This window comes from Drosophila obscura, unplaced genomic scaffold (assembly GCF_018151105.1).
Source record: "Drosophila obscura isolate BZ-5 IFL unplaced genomic scaffold, ASM1815110v1 contig_4, whole genome shotgun sequence".
Taxonomy (NCBI): Eukaryota; Metazoa; Arthropoda; class Insecta; order Diptera; family Drosophilidae; genus Drosophila; species Drosophila obscura.
The window spans coordinates 702,890-719,517 of NW_024542828.1; the positions used below are offsets into that span (position 1 = coordinate 702,890).

General features: G+C 40.2%; 2 protein-coding genes across 6 annotated transcripts in view; one reads left to right on the forward strand and one right to left on the reverse strand.

Moving 5' to 3' along the window:
- Nucleotides 1–16,628, reverse strand: part of LOC111068472 (uncharacterized protein CG43427) — a 76,401-nt gene that overhangs the window by 36,052 nt on the left and 23,721 nt on the right. For all 5 annotated transcript variants that reach the window (XR_002607179.2, XR_002607178.2, XM_022357958.2 and 2 more), the window contains exons 4-5: nt 12,924–12,990; nt 4,071–4,114 (exon numbers count right to left, since the gene is read on the reverse strand). The gene's annotated coding sequence lies outside the window, so the exon portion shown is untranslated. The remainder of the gene's footprint in view (nt 1–4,070; nt 4,115–12,923; nt 12,991–16,628) is intronic.
- Nucleotides 1,176–1,847, forward strand: LOC111068431. Its single transcript, XM_022357897.2, has 3 exons — nt 1,176–1,250; nt 1,308–1,625; nt 1,683–1,847. The coding sequence occupies exons 1-3, from the start codon at nt 1,185–1,187 to the stop codon at nt 1,845–1,847; spliced, it is 549 nt and encodes a 182-aa protein (XP_022213589.1). The 5' UTR covers nt 1,176–1,184.

Genomic DNA, 16,628 nt, shown 5'->3' on the forward strand with positions numbered 1-16,628 from the left:
TAGAGGATCTCCTGAAGAGCAACTAAGGAAAACCGTTTGTCTATTCTATACGAATAAATGAAGAACATTGAGGCTTATCAGGCTGTCATTTATACTCGTATTCATTTACAATGTCACGGTTCAATGGCAAACTTTAAACCAAAACTTACATCCGTTTCGAGGCCCGGCCCGACCCAGGAAGACAAATTACGGCCATGTCTATTTCTTATTCTTTTTCCTCTCCTTCTTGCTTTGCAAAATGTTTACAAAACGCAATTTGAGTGCAGACATTTTCCTCACTCAGCAACGCCTAGGATTGCAATCCCTGATGAAACTATACAAGGTGGTGTATTGCCGCAGCACGACCTCTTTTCTAGCCTTATTTTGCTGGTACAACTGCAAACACAGCAGAAAAATTCCATGTGATTGCATGTGTGTGAGTGATGAAATGAATGTGTGTGAGGATGAAAATGATCCAAAGACTCCAAAGGAAAGGGAATTCACCACCTTATATAGTTTCATCATGGTACAGTCCACCAATTCGAATTGCCTCTCGGGTCTCTTACGCACTCTCTCACCAACACACGAGCACAGGAATAGAATAGGCAGATGACAAGAATAACGGCCAACGATATAACGGAATCCAAAGCACAGAAGAAAATAGTACTACAGAAAAATATACCACACGCGGATAATAATTTCGTAGTCAGTTCATGCAAAGTCATCGTTGAACACCTGGCTTTTGAACTGAATTAATGCTAGCAGCGCGCATTTGAGTGCATACTTTTAGGATATATAGAAACTGAGTACCAGTAGGCATTATTTACATTAGCTTAATGTATCCGAAAACTTAATGTATTAAGAGGGTAGTGGCAATAATTAAAACAAAATCAAAATAGTTAAATTGGTTTTAATTACTTCTCATTTTTGCATGGGAGGAGACCTAGCTTCGAGGCATTATATACCCTTGTAAAGCATTTCCATGAAAGCGTATCATTTATATTTTGGGATCCGATCCATACTAGTGTATGGACAGATAAATGAACACACAGACAAATGGACATGTCTATACCCTCTGAAATTGATATTCATATAAATTGAATTTTAATTGAATGAACAAAGCTGTTCGTGCGGAATGAATTCTGGCTAAGAATATTAAATCGCTGGGATTCAGTACGCATTCGTTTGTCGTTCGATTAGGAACAATGCAGTCCAAAGTAATATTCTGTGTTCTATTTGGAATATTTCTAACGTCTACATTCGATTTTAATGTAAATATACCCTAAAACATTCTGTGAAACAGGTTCTGCACTAATAAGAGTTCGCAGGATGCGGTCGTTTTCAAGTTTACAAACGTCGTCTGTGAGAGCTTCAACAAATCCTGGTTCGTGTTCCACAACTGTCGTCTGAAGGCTGTCAGTCGCACCAAAGTGACCTTCAACATGAATGCGACGATATTGCATCCAACTAACGATATATTTATTCATGCCAAGGTGTTCAAAAGAGCAAATGGCTACAAGCCATGGCTTTTCGACGTCAACTTTGATGCTTGTCTGTATTTGCGAAGGCGTAGTATACCCTTTGTTTCCCTAGTCTACGGGCTCGTCAAAGAGTTTTCCAACATTAATCACACATGCCCCTACGTGGTAAGAAGATACGGCTACTTCTCATATATACATCTAAAATTACCATCCCCATCACAGGGTCCACAGATAATCAAGGATTTTTATCTAAAGCCCGAGCTACTGCGTCTTCCCATTCCAACGGGGGATTATATGTTGTCGCTGCAGTGGCTATTCAATAAAAAGCCACAATTTGACACGAACGTTAGTTTTACTTTCGTGGAGGATCTACTGAAGAGCAAATAATCTCCGTGTAAGAGATTGCAATGATAATATTTTGGATATCCTTCGTCATAATATACTACATATATGTATATATATACATATATATACAGTTTGTTCATTGTATTGTGCAATTCCAATTGTATTTTAATGACATCAAAATTTTTATTATGTGTGGAAGTTTCTCCTCATTTCATCATTGCAATGTGAATTAAATTGAGAATTATTTTAAGCGGAGAATACATTATATGCACAAGCGGTTGTCACTCTTTGATAAAGGTATGCTTTATATGTTTGGGAATATTTTTAGCCGCTAGTTATCTTCAAGTTTACGAACTGAAAGTGAAAGTTACATCCAGTCCTGGTTCGTGTTTCACAACAGTCGACTGAAGGCCGTCAGTCGAATGCCTCCTTAATGTCAAACGGTATTGCATCCTGCCCACGATGTATCCGTGCATGGCAGGATGCTCAATAGGGCAAATGGCTACGAGCCCTGGCTATGCGACGTTAAGTTGAATGCCTGCCAGTATTTCCGAAAGCGAAATACACCCTTTGTTACGATAATGTATGGATAACATTAATCACATCCGGCCCTACGTGTTTAGTTTCTATAAGTATTATCTAGTTCCAAGTTCCACAACCAACAAATTAAAGGAAACTACTTCCATTTGCGACGGGCGATTATATTATATCGATTCAGTGGCACTTTGATAAGAAGTCTCAACTCGGTAAAAATGTAAGTTTTGTATATGTGGAGTACCTTAATGCAATTTCAATTAAAAATGAAAAATAGATCCATTTTGACTTATTTGACTTATGAGAACACGAGACTTGAGAAGTAAATTGGTGATTCTTTTATGCGGAAATTCACTGTCTCGCTTTTCCAAGCTGCTTTTTAGTGATCTCTTCGGATTTTTCAGAAGGAGAGCGGCCTTCACAAAGTAACAAATATTCCACAGGATGCGGTCGTTTTCAAGTTTACAAACTTCGTCTGCGAGAGCAACAAAAAATCCTGCCGTCAGTCGAGGCAAAGTACACCTCAATATGAATGGGTTGCATCCGAACTTCAATGTATCACTTTATGTGAAGGTGTTCAAAAGGGCAAATGGCTACAAGCCATGGCTTATGGACGGGAACCATCGATGTTTGCCAATTTATGCGGAGGAGATATATCAAAATAGTCTATAATCTGTTCAAGGAATTTTCCAACATCAATCACTCATGTCCGTTTGTGGTAAGTAATAATTCAATATTCTTCGATTAAACTTTGTGTTAACCCCCAAAGGGTCCACAAATAGTCAAGGATTTTCGATCTAAGCCCTCTTAGCGGTTGTCATAGCAGTATATCGTTTATAATAAACCACAATTCGATACAAATGTCAGTTGTGTCTATGTGGAGGATCTACTAAAAAGGAAAAGCTAATTAAGCATATTTTTTTAAATACAATTAAGAATTTCTTTCTATACATTTTTTATTTTTTCATTGAAAGGAAACCATAATGACGCAAATAGGTGATGTAATGGCTGCCTGGCTTTGGCCAGCGGATGCCCGTTGTCGGCTGAAATAGTTGCCACTAATGATTACACGTACTCGTACTCGAACTTTTTTGTACTCGTATGCAAAATTTTTTGCACTTCTGTTGCCAGACACATGATTGGATTTGCACTGCGCCAAAGCACCCGAGTTGCTAGATCTTGAATGGAGATTGCAGAGCAGAGTAGAGTTCGATATCATTTCTTGTATGCAAAAGTCTTTGACCACCTCTTGGCCGTAGATTGAACATAACCATTCTTGAAATTGTCACAGAGAGCCGGAGAGTCAGACAGTCACCTGTGAGTATTCCAATAACAGTCCTTCCCTGGAAGGTGCAGTAAGTAGGGACTAAGTTTTCCATTGCGCTCTTTGTACATAGTTTTCGATGTTCTGCAGGTTGTGGAACTCCGCCACGTGTTATTGGTCTGCACACTGGCCTGATCCTCCAGATCGCTAGATCTAGAGGCACGGCCTCGTCCTTTCTTATCTATCATTCGCCAGCCCGAGGCCTTCTATCGCTGACTTGGTCGTGCTTATGGTTGGCACCTCCTGGCCCTTCTTCAGCGTTCTCTGGAGTGAAGGACCATTCTTAGACTAAGCAGTTAGACTTTGGAGCAGTTAGACCTTTCTGTTAGGTTCATCTTTGAGATACCCTGCCTTTTAAAACGCATTCCAGTAAAGATTTCCTAACCGTATTGCTAAGATAAACCTACCAATTTTGGTCCAATTGAATTATTGTCAATGTTTCGAGTAAAATCTGCAAGAAAAGAAAGAAACAAGATACAAATTAGAATATTTTCAACACCAGGAATGATTGAATGATTCCTAAACAACAGAAAAGTATCTACATTCATTGTTCTATATGGTGACTCTACAACTGTGGACAAATCTCCCCGAAACAAGAACCCGTCTGGCGTCCAGAGCGCCTAAAGAGGCGCTAATGAAATTCCCATTGACGTAAATTCCCAACATCCCGACATAGACATCAAGAAACAAACCACAATCGATGGATGGATAAACAAAACTTAACTGCTCTCTGCGCCCCAAAAGAATATCTCACCAACCATCTTGTGTGCGGCAAGCTACCAATTTTAGGCATATGAACTCGCCTCTCGAAGTATACTTAGAAGCAGTAACACACACAGATACAGATACCAGAGATACATTCGGGGGGAGGAACGGAGACGTATGAGTGATTTCTATGGCTCTCCTAACGTAAGCGAGTATTCTCGAGGTCAGCCACTTTTGTTACGAGACGGTCCCCCTCCCCCACCAATCCACCAACCACCCAACACTTTTTTCTTGTATCTGTAGCTGTAGTCTATCTTTCTCTCTCTCACTATTCTCAGACACTCTTGACCAACATATACTCCCATCAAGCCAAATCCTAAAACTCTGGCTCTGTCCGGTTTGCAGTCAATGCATTTGTACGTATATCTATGTATCTTTTTATCTGTTGCTGCTGCTGCTGCTGCTGCTGTTGCTGATGTTGCTGCTGTTGCTGCCGTGTGGTTTTTACTTAATTTACTTTACTGTTATGTTTTTGCTTTCCGCTTGTTAGGCAAGAGCCATGCAAGCAACCAGTCAAGCCATCGACGTGTGTACGTGTACGTGTACTTGTGTGTATCTGTCAGATACTTTTCAGTTTCGGCTGGTTCTATGGTGCAATGGCCACACATCCATCCATCCATACATCGCTAGCTGCAATACACTTGACATTTGGTGGGCAGAGGCGGGGGCGTGGGTTAAACATACAAATAATTTCATAACCAATCCGTACATATATATGTACATAAATACATATGTAGATATATGTATGTATGTAATATCAGAAATATCAAAGCATAATGCCAAAGGTTAATGCCAAACCGATTTGACCAACAAAAAACCCAACTATTTTCACGTATTATATTTGTATCTTATTATTACAGCATTTCACAATTTGTTGTTGTAATTTGTTTGGTGTCGACTCCAGATATTATGCAATGTTGGTCTCTTGGCCATAAAGAGTTTTGCTGGCCATTATCAACGCCATAAACAATTAGTGCAAGACCGAATCAATAACATAACCGATTTCTGTTCAGCTTTTACGGCTTTGATTTTTATTGGTACACACGCTTTCGGATCGCCACAGTATCTTTCGGATAGAAGTTGTATCTTTACGAGCTGCATCCCATAAACAAAGAGGACGCATTGTGTCCCATTGACACAGATTGCAATTTATGAAATTTTATTGCTCTGCTTGTGCCATATATTGAAGGTGTGTGTGTGTGTGTGTGTGCGGGGGCTTGGGTCTGACCTCCCCCCTCCAGCGAATGAAACAGCATGACCCAAATACGATCTAAGCCTTTGCAAGTGGTGGAGAATAAAGTTGTAAAGGTAAAAGTGTGCGAGGAATCAGTGTTTCGATCAGAGAACATACGATTAGGAACTAGGAATACGAAAATGAAGATGCTTTATGTTAATCACGATAATCACAACTGAGTCTCACTGGCATAAAGCTGGTTGTGGAGAAAGAGAGAAGAAGAACTTCTAAGAAGAAGTTCCTGCTTTATGCTCATACAAAAACCATTCTATACTCGTAGTTACATCTTCAGCTAAAAACGTGAAGCTTCAATTACAACAACCATCCAACCGAGATACTCAATGAGTTCTTAGGCAGACTTCTGATTCACTTCTCAAGTTAAAGCTTGACAAAATATTTACAACATGTAATGGAGGATGAGCCGCCGCCGCTGCCATTGACAACTTTAAAGCAGCACCGAGCCGGAGAGAGATCGCTGTTTGCTAAGGCCGTGGGGCAGAGAGAGGGAGCGCTGAAAGACTAAGTAAACTGAGCTGAGAGCCACCATCTGGGGGTCTCTGAGAGACAAAAGGCGTGAAGCCTAAACCGATGATAAGTGCCTATAATGTCTATGAATATCCGGCTGCAGGCAGACACCAAGCCGAGGCAAATGGAGGCCTCAGAGTTTCAGAGCTTCAGAGCCGAACCAAAGTAGTAGACAAACAATGTGACTCAAAGGATCCGCTTGGGGTCTGTCTGTGTGTCTGTCTGTCTGTCTGTGTGGAAGCAAAAGGGTAAGGAACCATAATGACAACATGACATGCAAAGTTTTGTCAAAGCCCAGACACGGGCAAACAATGTTCCGAGTCTTGGATGGGGGGATGTGCTTAAAGATGTGGATGTATCAGAGGTAGATGTATCTGTGGATGGGGATGGAGATGAGCCTCTCCTTTGCAGACATAAGTAGCCAATGCGGCTGGATGCGGGCCTTAATCAACCTGAGAGAGGAGGAGAGAGAGAGAGAGGAGTACCACTCGCAGGAGGACCCGAGTGCTGTGTGCTGATTCTTTATTATTTTTTACATTTTTTGTGTTTAGCACGTTATATGAATAACTAATTGAGAGCGTACACCGCAACACGTACACGTATTCGCATGGAAGGTATACACGGGACAGGAATGTTGCTAAGTGCACTGCGAGAAATCCACGGGTATGATGTTCCTTTACATCGATCAGTGGAATATCTTTGCAGCTTAGCGGGGCCACAAACATTCTTGTGTCTGGGTTTACACATTCTGTAGGACGTCCTTGCTCGGCACATTGATGCTCGGCACATTGATGCTCGGCTTGCACAAGCGAAGCCAGCCAAAGAGAATGCCCAAGAATTGCAAAAACAACTGACATTGTGTGTGCATGACATTAATGATCGTCCCGAGATCGTTGAGATTGTATTTGGAGAGGAAGTAATGGAATTTAGGTATATTTTACAGTGCCTATTGGTCAAGGGCTTCTTTCAGTGCACTGCATCCATTAGATACAAGTGTACACATGCTGTATATTCCTTGTATCTGTATCTGGGTATTCCTCCTGAGGGGCAATGCCTGTTGAGGGCGGGCAACCATGACTGGGCATAACAGCAAAGCGAAACGAAATCTTGGCTTAAAGAAGAAGTGGAGTAGGACAGCAGCAGAAGCAGCAGGCCATCATCTTGGACTCTCTGTTCTCCGTTCTCCGTTCGGTCTTCGATCTTCGATCTTCTCCTCTACTCGATGCTAAACTGGTAGCACATTTCTTCTCGTATCTTTTTTTTTTTTAGGTCTGTGTCTTGGGGGCTGAGTCATCTTCAAGTCGGGTAGTCGCGTATTCGACTGTTGGCTGTCGAGCGCTGCCTGTGTTTTGCATTAGGCCAAGTTCGATGACTAAGCAGAGACTTGATTTCTGGTTCCTCTGTGGCTGTGAGGCCTACCGGCATACCGGCATACCGGCATAGCTTTAATGTGTGACGGCAGCTCCCAGATGGGAGCTTGATGGCTTGCAGATGTTGTCATCGGGGTTACCTTACCCAATGCCTCCGTCTCAGTTTGTGCTTGAACTTGGTCGGGTGGCAATGATTTCATGGTTCATCTCTGAGATGAGATCTACGAGTATTATATGCCATTTCCCACTTCATTTCCACACCAGAAGGAATCTATTGAGTTGCACAAGTCGTTATTTCCCTCTTCAAATATTGCTCAAGTTTTCCTCCGCCGATTGCCCCTCTATAATGTTGCTTTTCCAACACTTTTTTCCACTATTTTTATTGTTTTATTGTACATTAAATAAGCTCGTTAAAATCAAATGCATTTGTTAAATGTGCAAAACAGAAATAGAAACACACAGATCCACAGATACATATGAACAAATGTATATGTATTGGTATGAAGATGAAGCAAACAAAAGATACTTTTTGTATTATAGTTTTTTTTTTTGTATTGGTTTTGTTTTTGTTTCAAAGCCAATGCTTGCGAAACCGTGACACATGGCGAAGGCCAACAACAGATTTAAACAGACTAGACGCTGATGCAGAGGATGATGCTGCTGATGATGATGATGATGAAGATGGTGGTGTTTGAGCAATGAGAAAACAAAAATAAAACATGACAAACGAATGGGAATGAGGAGAGGCACTACTATAGAATGCAATTTACAGTTGAAATCTTTAGGGAACGAGAGTTTTGATAACCATGGATGGGGTATTCTTCTAGAATCTAGATGGATGGATGGAAAATAACTTTCATCCTTATATAAAATAAGTTCCCAATTGATAAATTAATATATCTTTTAGTTAGAAGAATGCCTCCATTATTTTAATTTAAGTTTTGGACATGGGCTATCTTTATTACGAGTAATTAATAAATAAACATATATGTTTTATCGTATTTTATGGGATTTTAACTCTCTTTACAATAATTAAGTGAAGTTTTAGAGCCACTGGCCTCCGCCCCTAACTGCTGATTTCATTAATTTCCATTCATTTCCACCATACCACCCAATCGATGCCCCGGATTGTTGTGGCGTTGCCATATGGTCTATAATTTATGCTCGTTTGATCATTTGCCACACTCTTCCAGCCCCAGTCGCAGTTCCAGTTCCAGTTTCCAGTCAAATTGCTGCTCAATCGATACTTAATTTCAGTTTCATTCGAATTCGGATTCCCTCTCTCTTCAAGTCGCTCTTCCTCTCTATAGATACAGATACTCCTCACAAACATAGATACATACACACAATTACCGGTACATACACATATGTACATGAGATTTAGAGAGAATTCAATGAGTAGAATCAGCGCAATGATCGCGCAAAATTAATTTCCCTTTAAACTATTATTTTGTTGTTGCTGCTCGGTTCGGTTCGGTTCGGTCGTTGTTTTGTTTGTTTTTTTTTCTATCCACCGAAGTGGAACAGTTTTCGTTTCGCTTTTGCGTTTAGTGGGACAATCGATCGATGTTCTCTCAGGTCCACTCGTACGAGGCGATCGAAGACCGATAAGGGTTTGATTTATGGGAAAAGCAATGGAAACGGAATGCAATGTAATGAAAAAGATGGCAGGAGCCGTATGCAAATGTTGCTGTCAAATAAATTAAAGTATCCGTAAGAGTATTTTTCACAGATTTCGAATGTATTTAAATGAAAATATTAAAAATATTCATAAGAATAGGAGTATGCCGTCGTTTATCCGTCAAGTGGCATTAGAATACCTTTTATACAGGAATCTTTTACCTTTCAAAAATAGTTATAAGACCTCTTATCTTGGGAACATGAATAGCTTCATCTCTGAAATTCTTTACATTTCTAATCTAAAAAAACTTCCCATTGAATCAGTTTCAAGTTCTCTTCTGCATCCCATGATTACATCAACTTTACATGCAGCTTAAAGGCTTCATTCCCTGCTCTTCTGACTGTTTTTGCCTTCTAGTCCTCCGCCGCCCAAATGTCATGCAAAATACCTTCGGAGAAACCCAACGAAGCATGCAACAGAGTCTACCTCTTAAGTCACACGCACAACGCCCCGAAAAGGCGAATCTTTGTGCAACAATTGCAGTGGCACGAAGCAGGAGGGGGCGGCGGAGACTCGCCTCGACTCATGTGAACAATCTGGTAGTAAGGTCTAAGAGTCTAGAGGTCTATTGTATTTGGAAGTTAATCTTTATCTGTTGCCAACCTGCCACGTTATAAGCGAAAATCTCATAAGCTTTTAATTTTTCATATACTCGTACATATATTTCTCTTGGCGTTTTCGCTGCGGTCGCGTAATCAGGGTGTAACAATTACGCGTCTTGAATTGCCATAGACAGAGAGAGAGAGAGAGAGAGAGATACAAAGATACAAATGCAGCTATGGCTCTGACTCTGAAGCTGACTCTGCCGCGCCCCGTCACGTCTTACGTGTTAGCCGTGCTTTTGCCTCTGTACGGGGTTCGGTTCTCATTCGAGCCAACACACTCGTACTCGTACTCGTACGAATATGCGAAATAATTTCAAACTTTGTATTGTAATTGTAGACTGTGGCTCTCAGGCTCCGTCATCCATCTATCTGTACTTGTATCTGGCATTTGTGTTAGATTCTTACTTAATTTCAATTCTGTGGTTACGCTTTGCATTTGATTGCCTGCGACTGGCTTCATGGTTAATTAAACGCCTTAAACTCGCCTTTTGGCTGGGGCCAGCGCCATCGCCAGCGCCATCTGTTGGCCGTCAATTCATAATGATTTCACGTCGGATCGAATCGGATCGCTTGAAGGTATGTAATTTTCGCAAAAGTCAGCCCCAAAAGAGGAATTAAATTTGGTTTTAGAATGTTCATCTAGCGATCCAGCGGCGAGCACTCGATGGCCATATAATAAGTACCGCTAATTAGGGTGTGGCACGAACAGTGTGGGCCACCCACCCGTAAAACACAAAATATGTATGTGTGCCACAAAAGAATGTGCCATAAGGAAAGGAATGTTGTATGCCTAATGGCTGTGCTTATGGCCAAATTGGTCAAATGGCATTTTCAAATGGTGTTCAAAATGTGTTTGCGAATTGATAAACAATTGAACCTAATGGCCGAAAATGGCAGGGCATGGGAGATTGCGAACGGAATGGAAGAACAGTCCCACCACGCGGGTTGCGCTTAAGAGAGGCAGCGGAACTGTACCTAATGTGGGATATGTTCATTGAGGGATTTATATGTAGAATCTCATAGATCTACCATGAGATAAAGCTATCGTCTGCTTGAAACCAAGAGTTTTGTAGATGCCCAAGAGATGTAGCAGTTCATTTCCATAGACCAAAGCGGGTGTTTATAATATTTCGCAGACGAAACTAAGGTGGATGTATATTTATGGTATATTGGTATTGGATAATATATTTCATCCATTTTGTGGGATGTTTGGATAAACGCGTATAATAATAACAAGCTAAAGAATTGGTCTCGTAAAATAAGCGGAAAATTACAAAGAAAGTGAAGGTAGCGACGAAGTACATATGTACTAAATATACATACGAGTATGTAAAATAATTAAATCCAATGTTGATAGTTACCTACACATTCGAATGGACATTGTTTTAATCTAGTTTTGTTGATGAGCAAGACTCTAACTATCTGTTCATAGCACCAATCAGCACTTTCGGATGAGCGGGATACTCATTAACGAATGACTCAAGATTATAAAACACATACAAATCTACATATGTATAAGCGAATGAACTAGCTATTCAACACAAAATCCGCAACCTCAAACAAACAGAAGACAATCAATAACAAATCGAATCTTAGACCAAAGAAGAAACCAACAAATGATCCGACATCCCCAAAACCAATCGTGCAAAAACACACACAATATATCATTGGAAGTGTAACCTTCGAGGCAAATGAAACGAAACGAAATCGTTCTATAAGACAATCCCCCCCAATCCAAATCCCAATCGCAATCGCAATCCGAGTCCCAATCCCACACTGCATACAAAAGATCAAAGCCAGAGAGAGAGAGAGACAGAGTGAGAAAGATTCGTGGACCCAAAAAGATGACAACGAATATGGCAATCATTCATTTAGCTGCCTGCCAAAGTCATTGCTAGACATTGCAGATACATATCTTGCGAGTAGTATATTGTAGGTGAACGATAGATAGATGCTAACGAATCGAAAGGCAGACAAAGACTTGAGGCGCCACAGAAACAGAGGCAGAGGCAGAGACAGAGCAAGGCGAGAAATTATTATTGCAGAGAAAAAAGCTAACGGAAGAAAAAGCTGGCAGCAAAGTGTTGATAAATGAAGGAAATCAAAATGCAGAAAACAGAGAAAAACACGCCGCCCACACGGTCCACGGATCCATGGATCCCATATGCAATGCGGTTGCGGTTGCAGTTGTAGATGCAGATACGGATGCAGAACTCGACAGAAACTAAGCATTGATGAAAATATATCATCAGAAGTATGGACAGGGGACGGGAGGAGAGGTGATGGGGAGGACTGGCAGCCATAGGCATAGATCATTTTCCCCGAGCTATTTTTAAAACGAAAGCACACAGAGCACCACACACTGAGGAGGAGGCTGGGCTCTACCTATGGCCTGCCATAGTTATTGTATCTGGTGGATGCGTTTAGAAGCAATGCGCCTGATTCTTTTGGATCCCTCTCTCTCTCTCTCTCTCTCTCTATCTGTCTATCTGTATCTGCATCTGTATCTTTCGCTTTGTATGGTCTGGCCTGTCATTTTGATTTCGCTCGACATGTGTGCACACCGCATCTGATCTGACTTTCATCTGGTTGCATTTTGTGTATCTTGTAGCTGTATCTGGTATCTGGCATATCTCTCGCATGCGTATCTCTGTACACATGTAACTATAACGCTTTGTTGAAAGGCAGACAAAGGTGCAGGGAACAGGGACTCAACACAACTCGCCTGTCAAATTAATTTCATTCAATTTAAATGCAATTTGACGCTGTTTGACTGCACTCGCAGCACTCGCTCTACCGCTGACGCTTGGATCTATAAGTATCTCTGTATCTGGCAGGTATGCATGCGCACGTATCCGCCAGATACTTGTACGATACTAGTGCTGCCCCTTCAGCGCTGATTCAACGTTAATGATGCAATGCCCCGTGTGAGACAGCAAACTGTGCGTTTTATTTTGTGATGCCTTTTGATTAACGACCCTTGGGCCTAACATTTTTGCTCGATTGAGTGGATGGATCCCAAGGGGGATTCTGTACTTTCGAGAAGAAAGTATCATTCCCATATTTGGACATCAGCTTACCTCTTGAAATGGTCGTGTCGGAGGGGGGAAATATCTTGGTCGCGGTCGCGGTATTAGTCGTTGGGATCTGCAAAGATAAAGAAAGGAAACCAATATTATTTTCATCATCATTTCTCTTAGTTTAAGATCATTTCTCAATTCCCCATCACAACCATTAAAGATCGTTCTTTAATGCCCATAAGCCAAAGACCTGAAGCAATAGTTTTCAATAATTAACCAAGGAAACAGGCAGTAGGCAGCAGGCCTTAAGCACTAATAAAATCTCTTCAGAGAGCTTCTGAGAGGCGTTTGCAATGCCACTCCCCATGGGGAACATTAACCGCTAAAGACATTCGATAATCATTTAGGGGCCAATAAAATCAAATGGACCAAAGAAAACCCCAAATAGTGGCGTTAATTAACCAAAAAAGTGAACAAAAAACGCATTAAAATATATTTTTGTGTAGAAATCTGATGATAGAATACAACTTCTTTATTTATGATGGAGTTAATTCTACTCCCAGAGATACTTCAAGAGTATCTTTTAGTGTCATCCAGTGTCCAGTGTGGTAACGAGGCTAACTTTGCTTACCGTTCCACTTACAACTGTCCAACAACTGGCACTATCATCCGATTTTGTCATTGTTTGGAAAGAAAATTTTCTTTTTCTTTTTTTTTTGCCGGCAAATGAGCGCAAACAAATGAAAAGTTTAGAAAACTCTTCACACTTCAGTGTGAAAATTCTACGGTTACTTTTTTTATGGTTAAAGATGATCTAACGCCCCGATTTGAGAGCCAGAAGAAGAGAGAGAATGGGGTAAGATCGTGACTGCGACGGACGCTGGAGATCGGGGGGAAAAATTGGGTTAACAGAAGCACACGGTAGCGGATGGAAATCTTTTGGGTTTATTCCAACGGATAGATTGTTGTAGCGGTTGAGCGGAGAATATTCTGATGTCAATTTTTAAGGGGAGGGTAGGGGATGTTCTTAAAATTTTGGCAACATGAAGATATTCTTGAACTAATTTGGAATTGTCATTATAAAATAAAACATTTTTATTTTTAATCAAATCTATCTTTTGTAAAGAATCTACCCTTAAGATAATCTATGATAATCTTTATACAAAGGATCCTACCATAGATAATCTTAGTACAAAGAATTCTTACAGAGAAATTTCGTATAAAGAATTCTCAGCAAAACCCTCCCAGAATCTCCCAACTTTTCTCTTCAACTGAATCCCAGTTATATAACTGAATTACTAAATAATAATCTAACTTACTACAGCACTCTCATAAATATTTAGACTTGACCCGCACAACCCCTTTTTGATGTATTACCCCGCAATCAAAAAATATCAACCAATCCGCCAAAACCTTTTATGATTTTATTTCAGTGTTCGCTCCACATTTTTTATCTGTTCCTCCACAAATCATCACCCGAACGAAAATTATATAAATTATATTATATTATTATAGGTATAAAAACTTTCATAACTTTGCATGGATATTGTATAACAACAAAAGCACCTCCGCAGCTCATGCACTGAAATGTATTTACAGCTACGAGATTATGGTATAAAATTATGAAATGGGAAACACACTCCAAATGGATGGATGGACGGATGGATAGATGAATGGATGGATGGATGGTGTTTGAGCATGAAATTGACAAAATACTCAATCAAATTTCGAGAGTAAGGGGGGTGGGTAGGGGGTTTATTATGGATCAGCAATGTCATTAAACTCTTCAGCAGTTTCGCCGATTTATACATTGATTTTTTAACAGTTTTGTCCAAGACAAAATTATGCTAATTTGTGACTTTGGTTTTGGTTTTATGTGTGGCATTGGGATTAACATATTGTGTGAATTCTGTTTACCCAATAAGAGGGTATTACATACATACACACATATGTAAAAGAATAAGCATAAACAATGAACGCAGGGATTGAAGATCTCTCGATCTTCGATGTTTGATGCGCAATTGCTCATCTCCCATTACTCTCTCAACAACCGCGACAACAATGCGAGAGTAAAGGAGTTCCACAAGCCGGACCTCTTCTCATTAAATTTTACGTGAGAAGCGCAGGAAATCCTAACACGAATTACATCAAAATGTATGTACATACAGACTCTACTAATTCCTTCATTCTGTTGATCTAGCACGGCAATTCCTTCTAGCCTCCAACAACAATGAGCTTTAGGTGTCTCTCGCTCTCTGTCTCGAAATAAGCAAATTTCACGTTTTAAAGTCTAAAAATTAGAATAAATTACGAACGGGATTTATCCTTTGCCTTATGGATTGTATTTTTTGCGTCTTTATTTTTCATTTCATTGCTTATTGCTATAGTACATTTTAAATTAACGACTATGGCTACTTTTTATTTTGCAATCTACGCGATATCAACGGGCAAAAGCTGGGCTATAAACAGATTCGTCACTATATAAATATTTGTACACACTTTTTTGTTTATTTTATCTTAAAAGTTTATTTCTCCAACATTTTCAATGTCAATTCTGCTTGAGAATACATATATTTCATGCAATTTTCGTTTATTTTTAAGCCATGACGATGACGACCATGAGAAGTGAAAGTGCTGTGAAAAATTCAAACCAAGAAAATCGGACATTTACATATACATAAGAATGATGCATAATACAAGTATATTTGGCACATTTCTGTCACATTATCAGCTCACATTTATTAATAACAATCATACGCCCCCTTGGCCCTGAACTGAAAACTGAAACAGAGCGAAATATCCGAGAGAAAAATAAAATTCATTCATTGGACAAAAAGTAAATAAAATACGTTCGCTGGCTCGCGCGTATTTTTGCAGCTGTCTTTCGCCCTGTTCTCGCTTCCCTTTTCGCTTTTGTGTAAACATTTTCGCACTTTTGGTTTTCTTTTCCTTAGCGCTTAATTAATAAATTTCATTTATGTGTTTGCCTTCCCCCACCAGCTGGAGGATGGCAAGAAAGGAAAGGCAAGGCCTACAGATGGATTGTGTTTACACTTCCAAAAAGTCTGAGACGCAGTTCTTAATACCGAAGCAATCCCCCGTACATTCCGCGAATAAACACAATTTCACACTCCAAAACGACAGAGTGGAATGGAGAATGGAGAATATGGAGGGGTTTTGCTGTTTGATGGTTCTCTCTCTATCTCTCTGTCATTCTTTCTTTCTCTTTTGAATATTTACGTTTCTCAAAATGTGAAAGGCTCAAAAGTGTAGCTACGTTTTCTTTCTCAAGATTTTTCTTTGCCATTTTGCATTGTTTATAATGCGCTAATAATACATTTTAGATAAGCGATTGAAGGGGGTCTCTGTGGGAGGGAATTGATAGAAAGAATTCCATATGAGAGCAGTTATTGAACAGTGCAATTGATGATTGACAGCTCCGTTAGTCCTTCAGCAGAGACCCAATCGAGGCAGGTGCCTTCTACTATATCGTTTATAAACATTCCCTCACAGAGACTGCCTTTCTGTAGCATTCTTAAGTCGTTCAAAGACATTTCCCCTCCCTCTCCCACATTCGCAGACATCGTCTCAACCATTTCCATGCTTTATTTTAGAGCAAAATCCAGATTTAAAGGCCAACCGCTTGCTTCTTCTACCTTCCCTTCCACCTAATTTGCCATATAATTTACAGTTTGTCTGTATAGTAATTTATGCACATGCATAATCGATCGAGGGGGGGGCCAGGTTCAAAGGCGTCTCAAAGAT

Coding starts and splice junctions, on each gene's coding strand:
- LOC111068431 (XM_022357897.2), top strand. CDS start 1,185: ATGCAGTCCAAAGTAATATTCTGTGTTCTATTTGGAATATTTCTAACG. Junction 1,251..1,307: donor CGTCTACATTCGATTTTAAT/GTAAATATACCC, acceptor AAGAGTTCGCAG/GATGCGGTCGTTTTCAAGTT. Junction 1,626..1,682: donor ATCACACATGCCCCTACGTG/GTAAGAAGATAC, acceptor TCCCCATCACAG/GGTCCACAGATAATCAAGGA.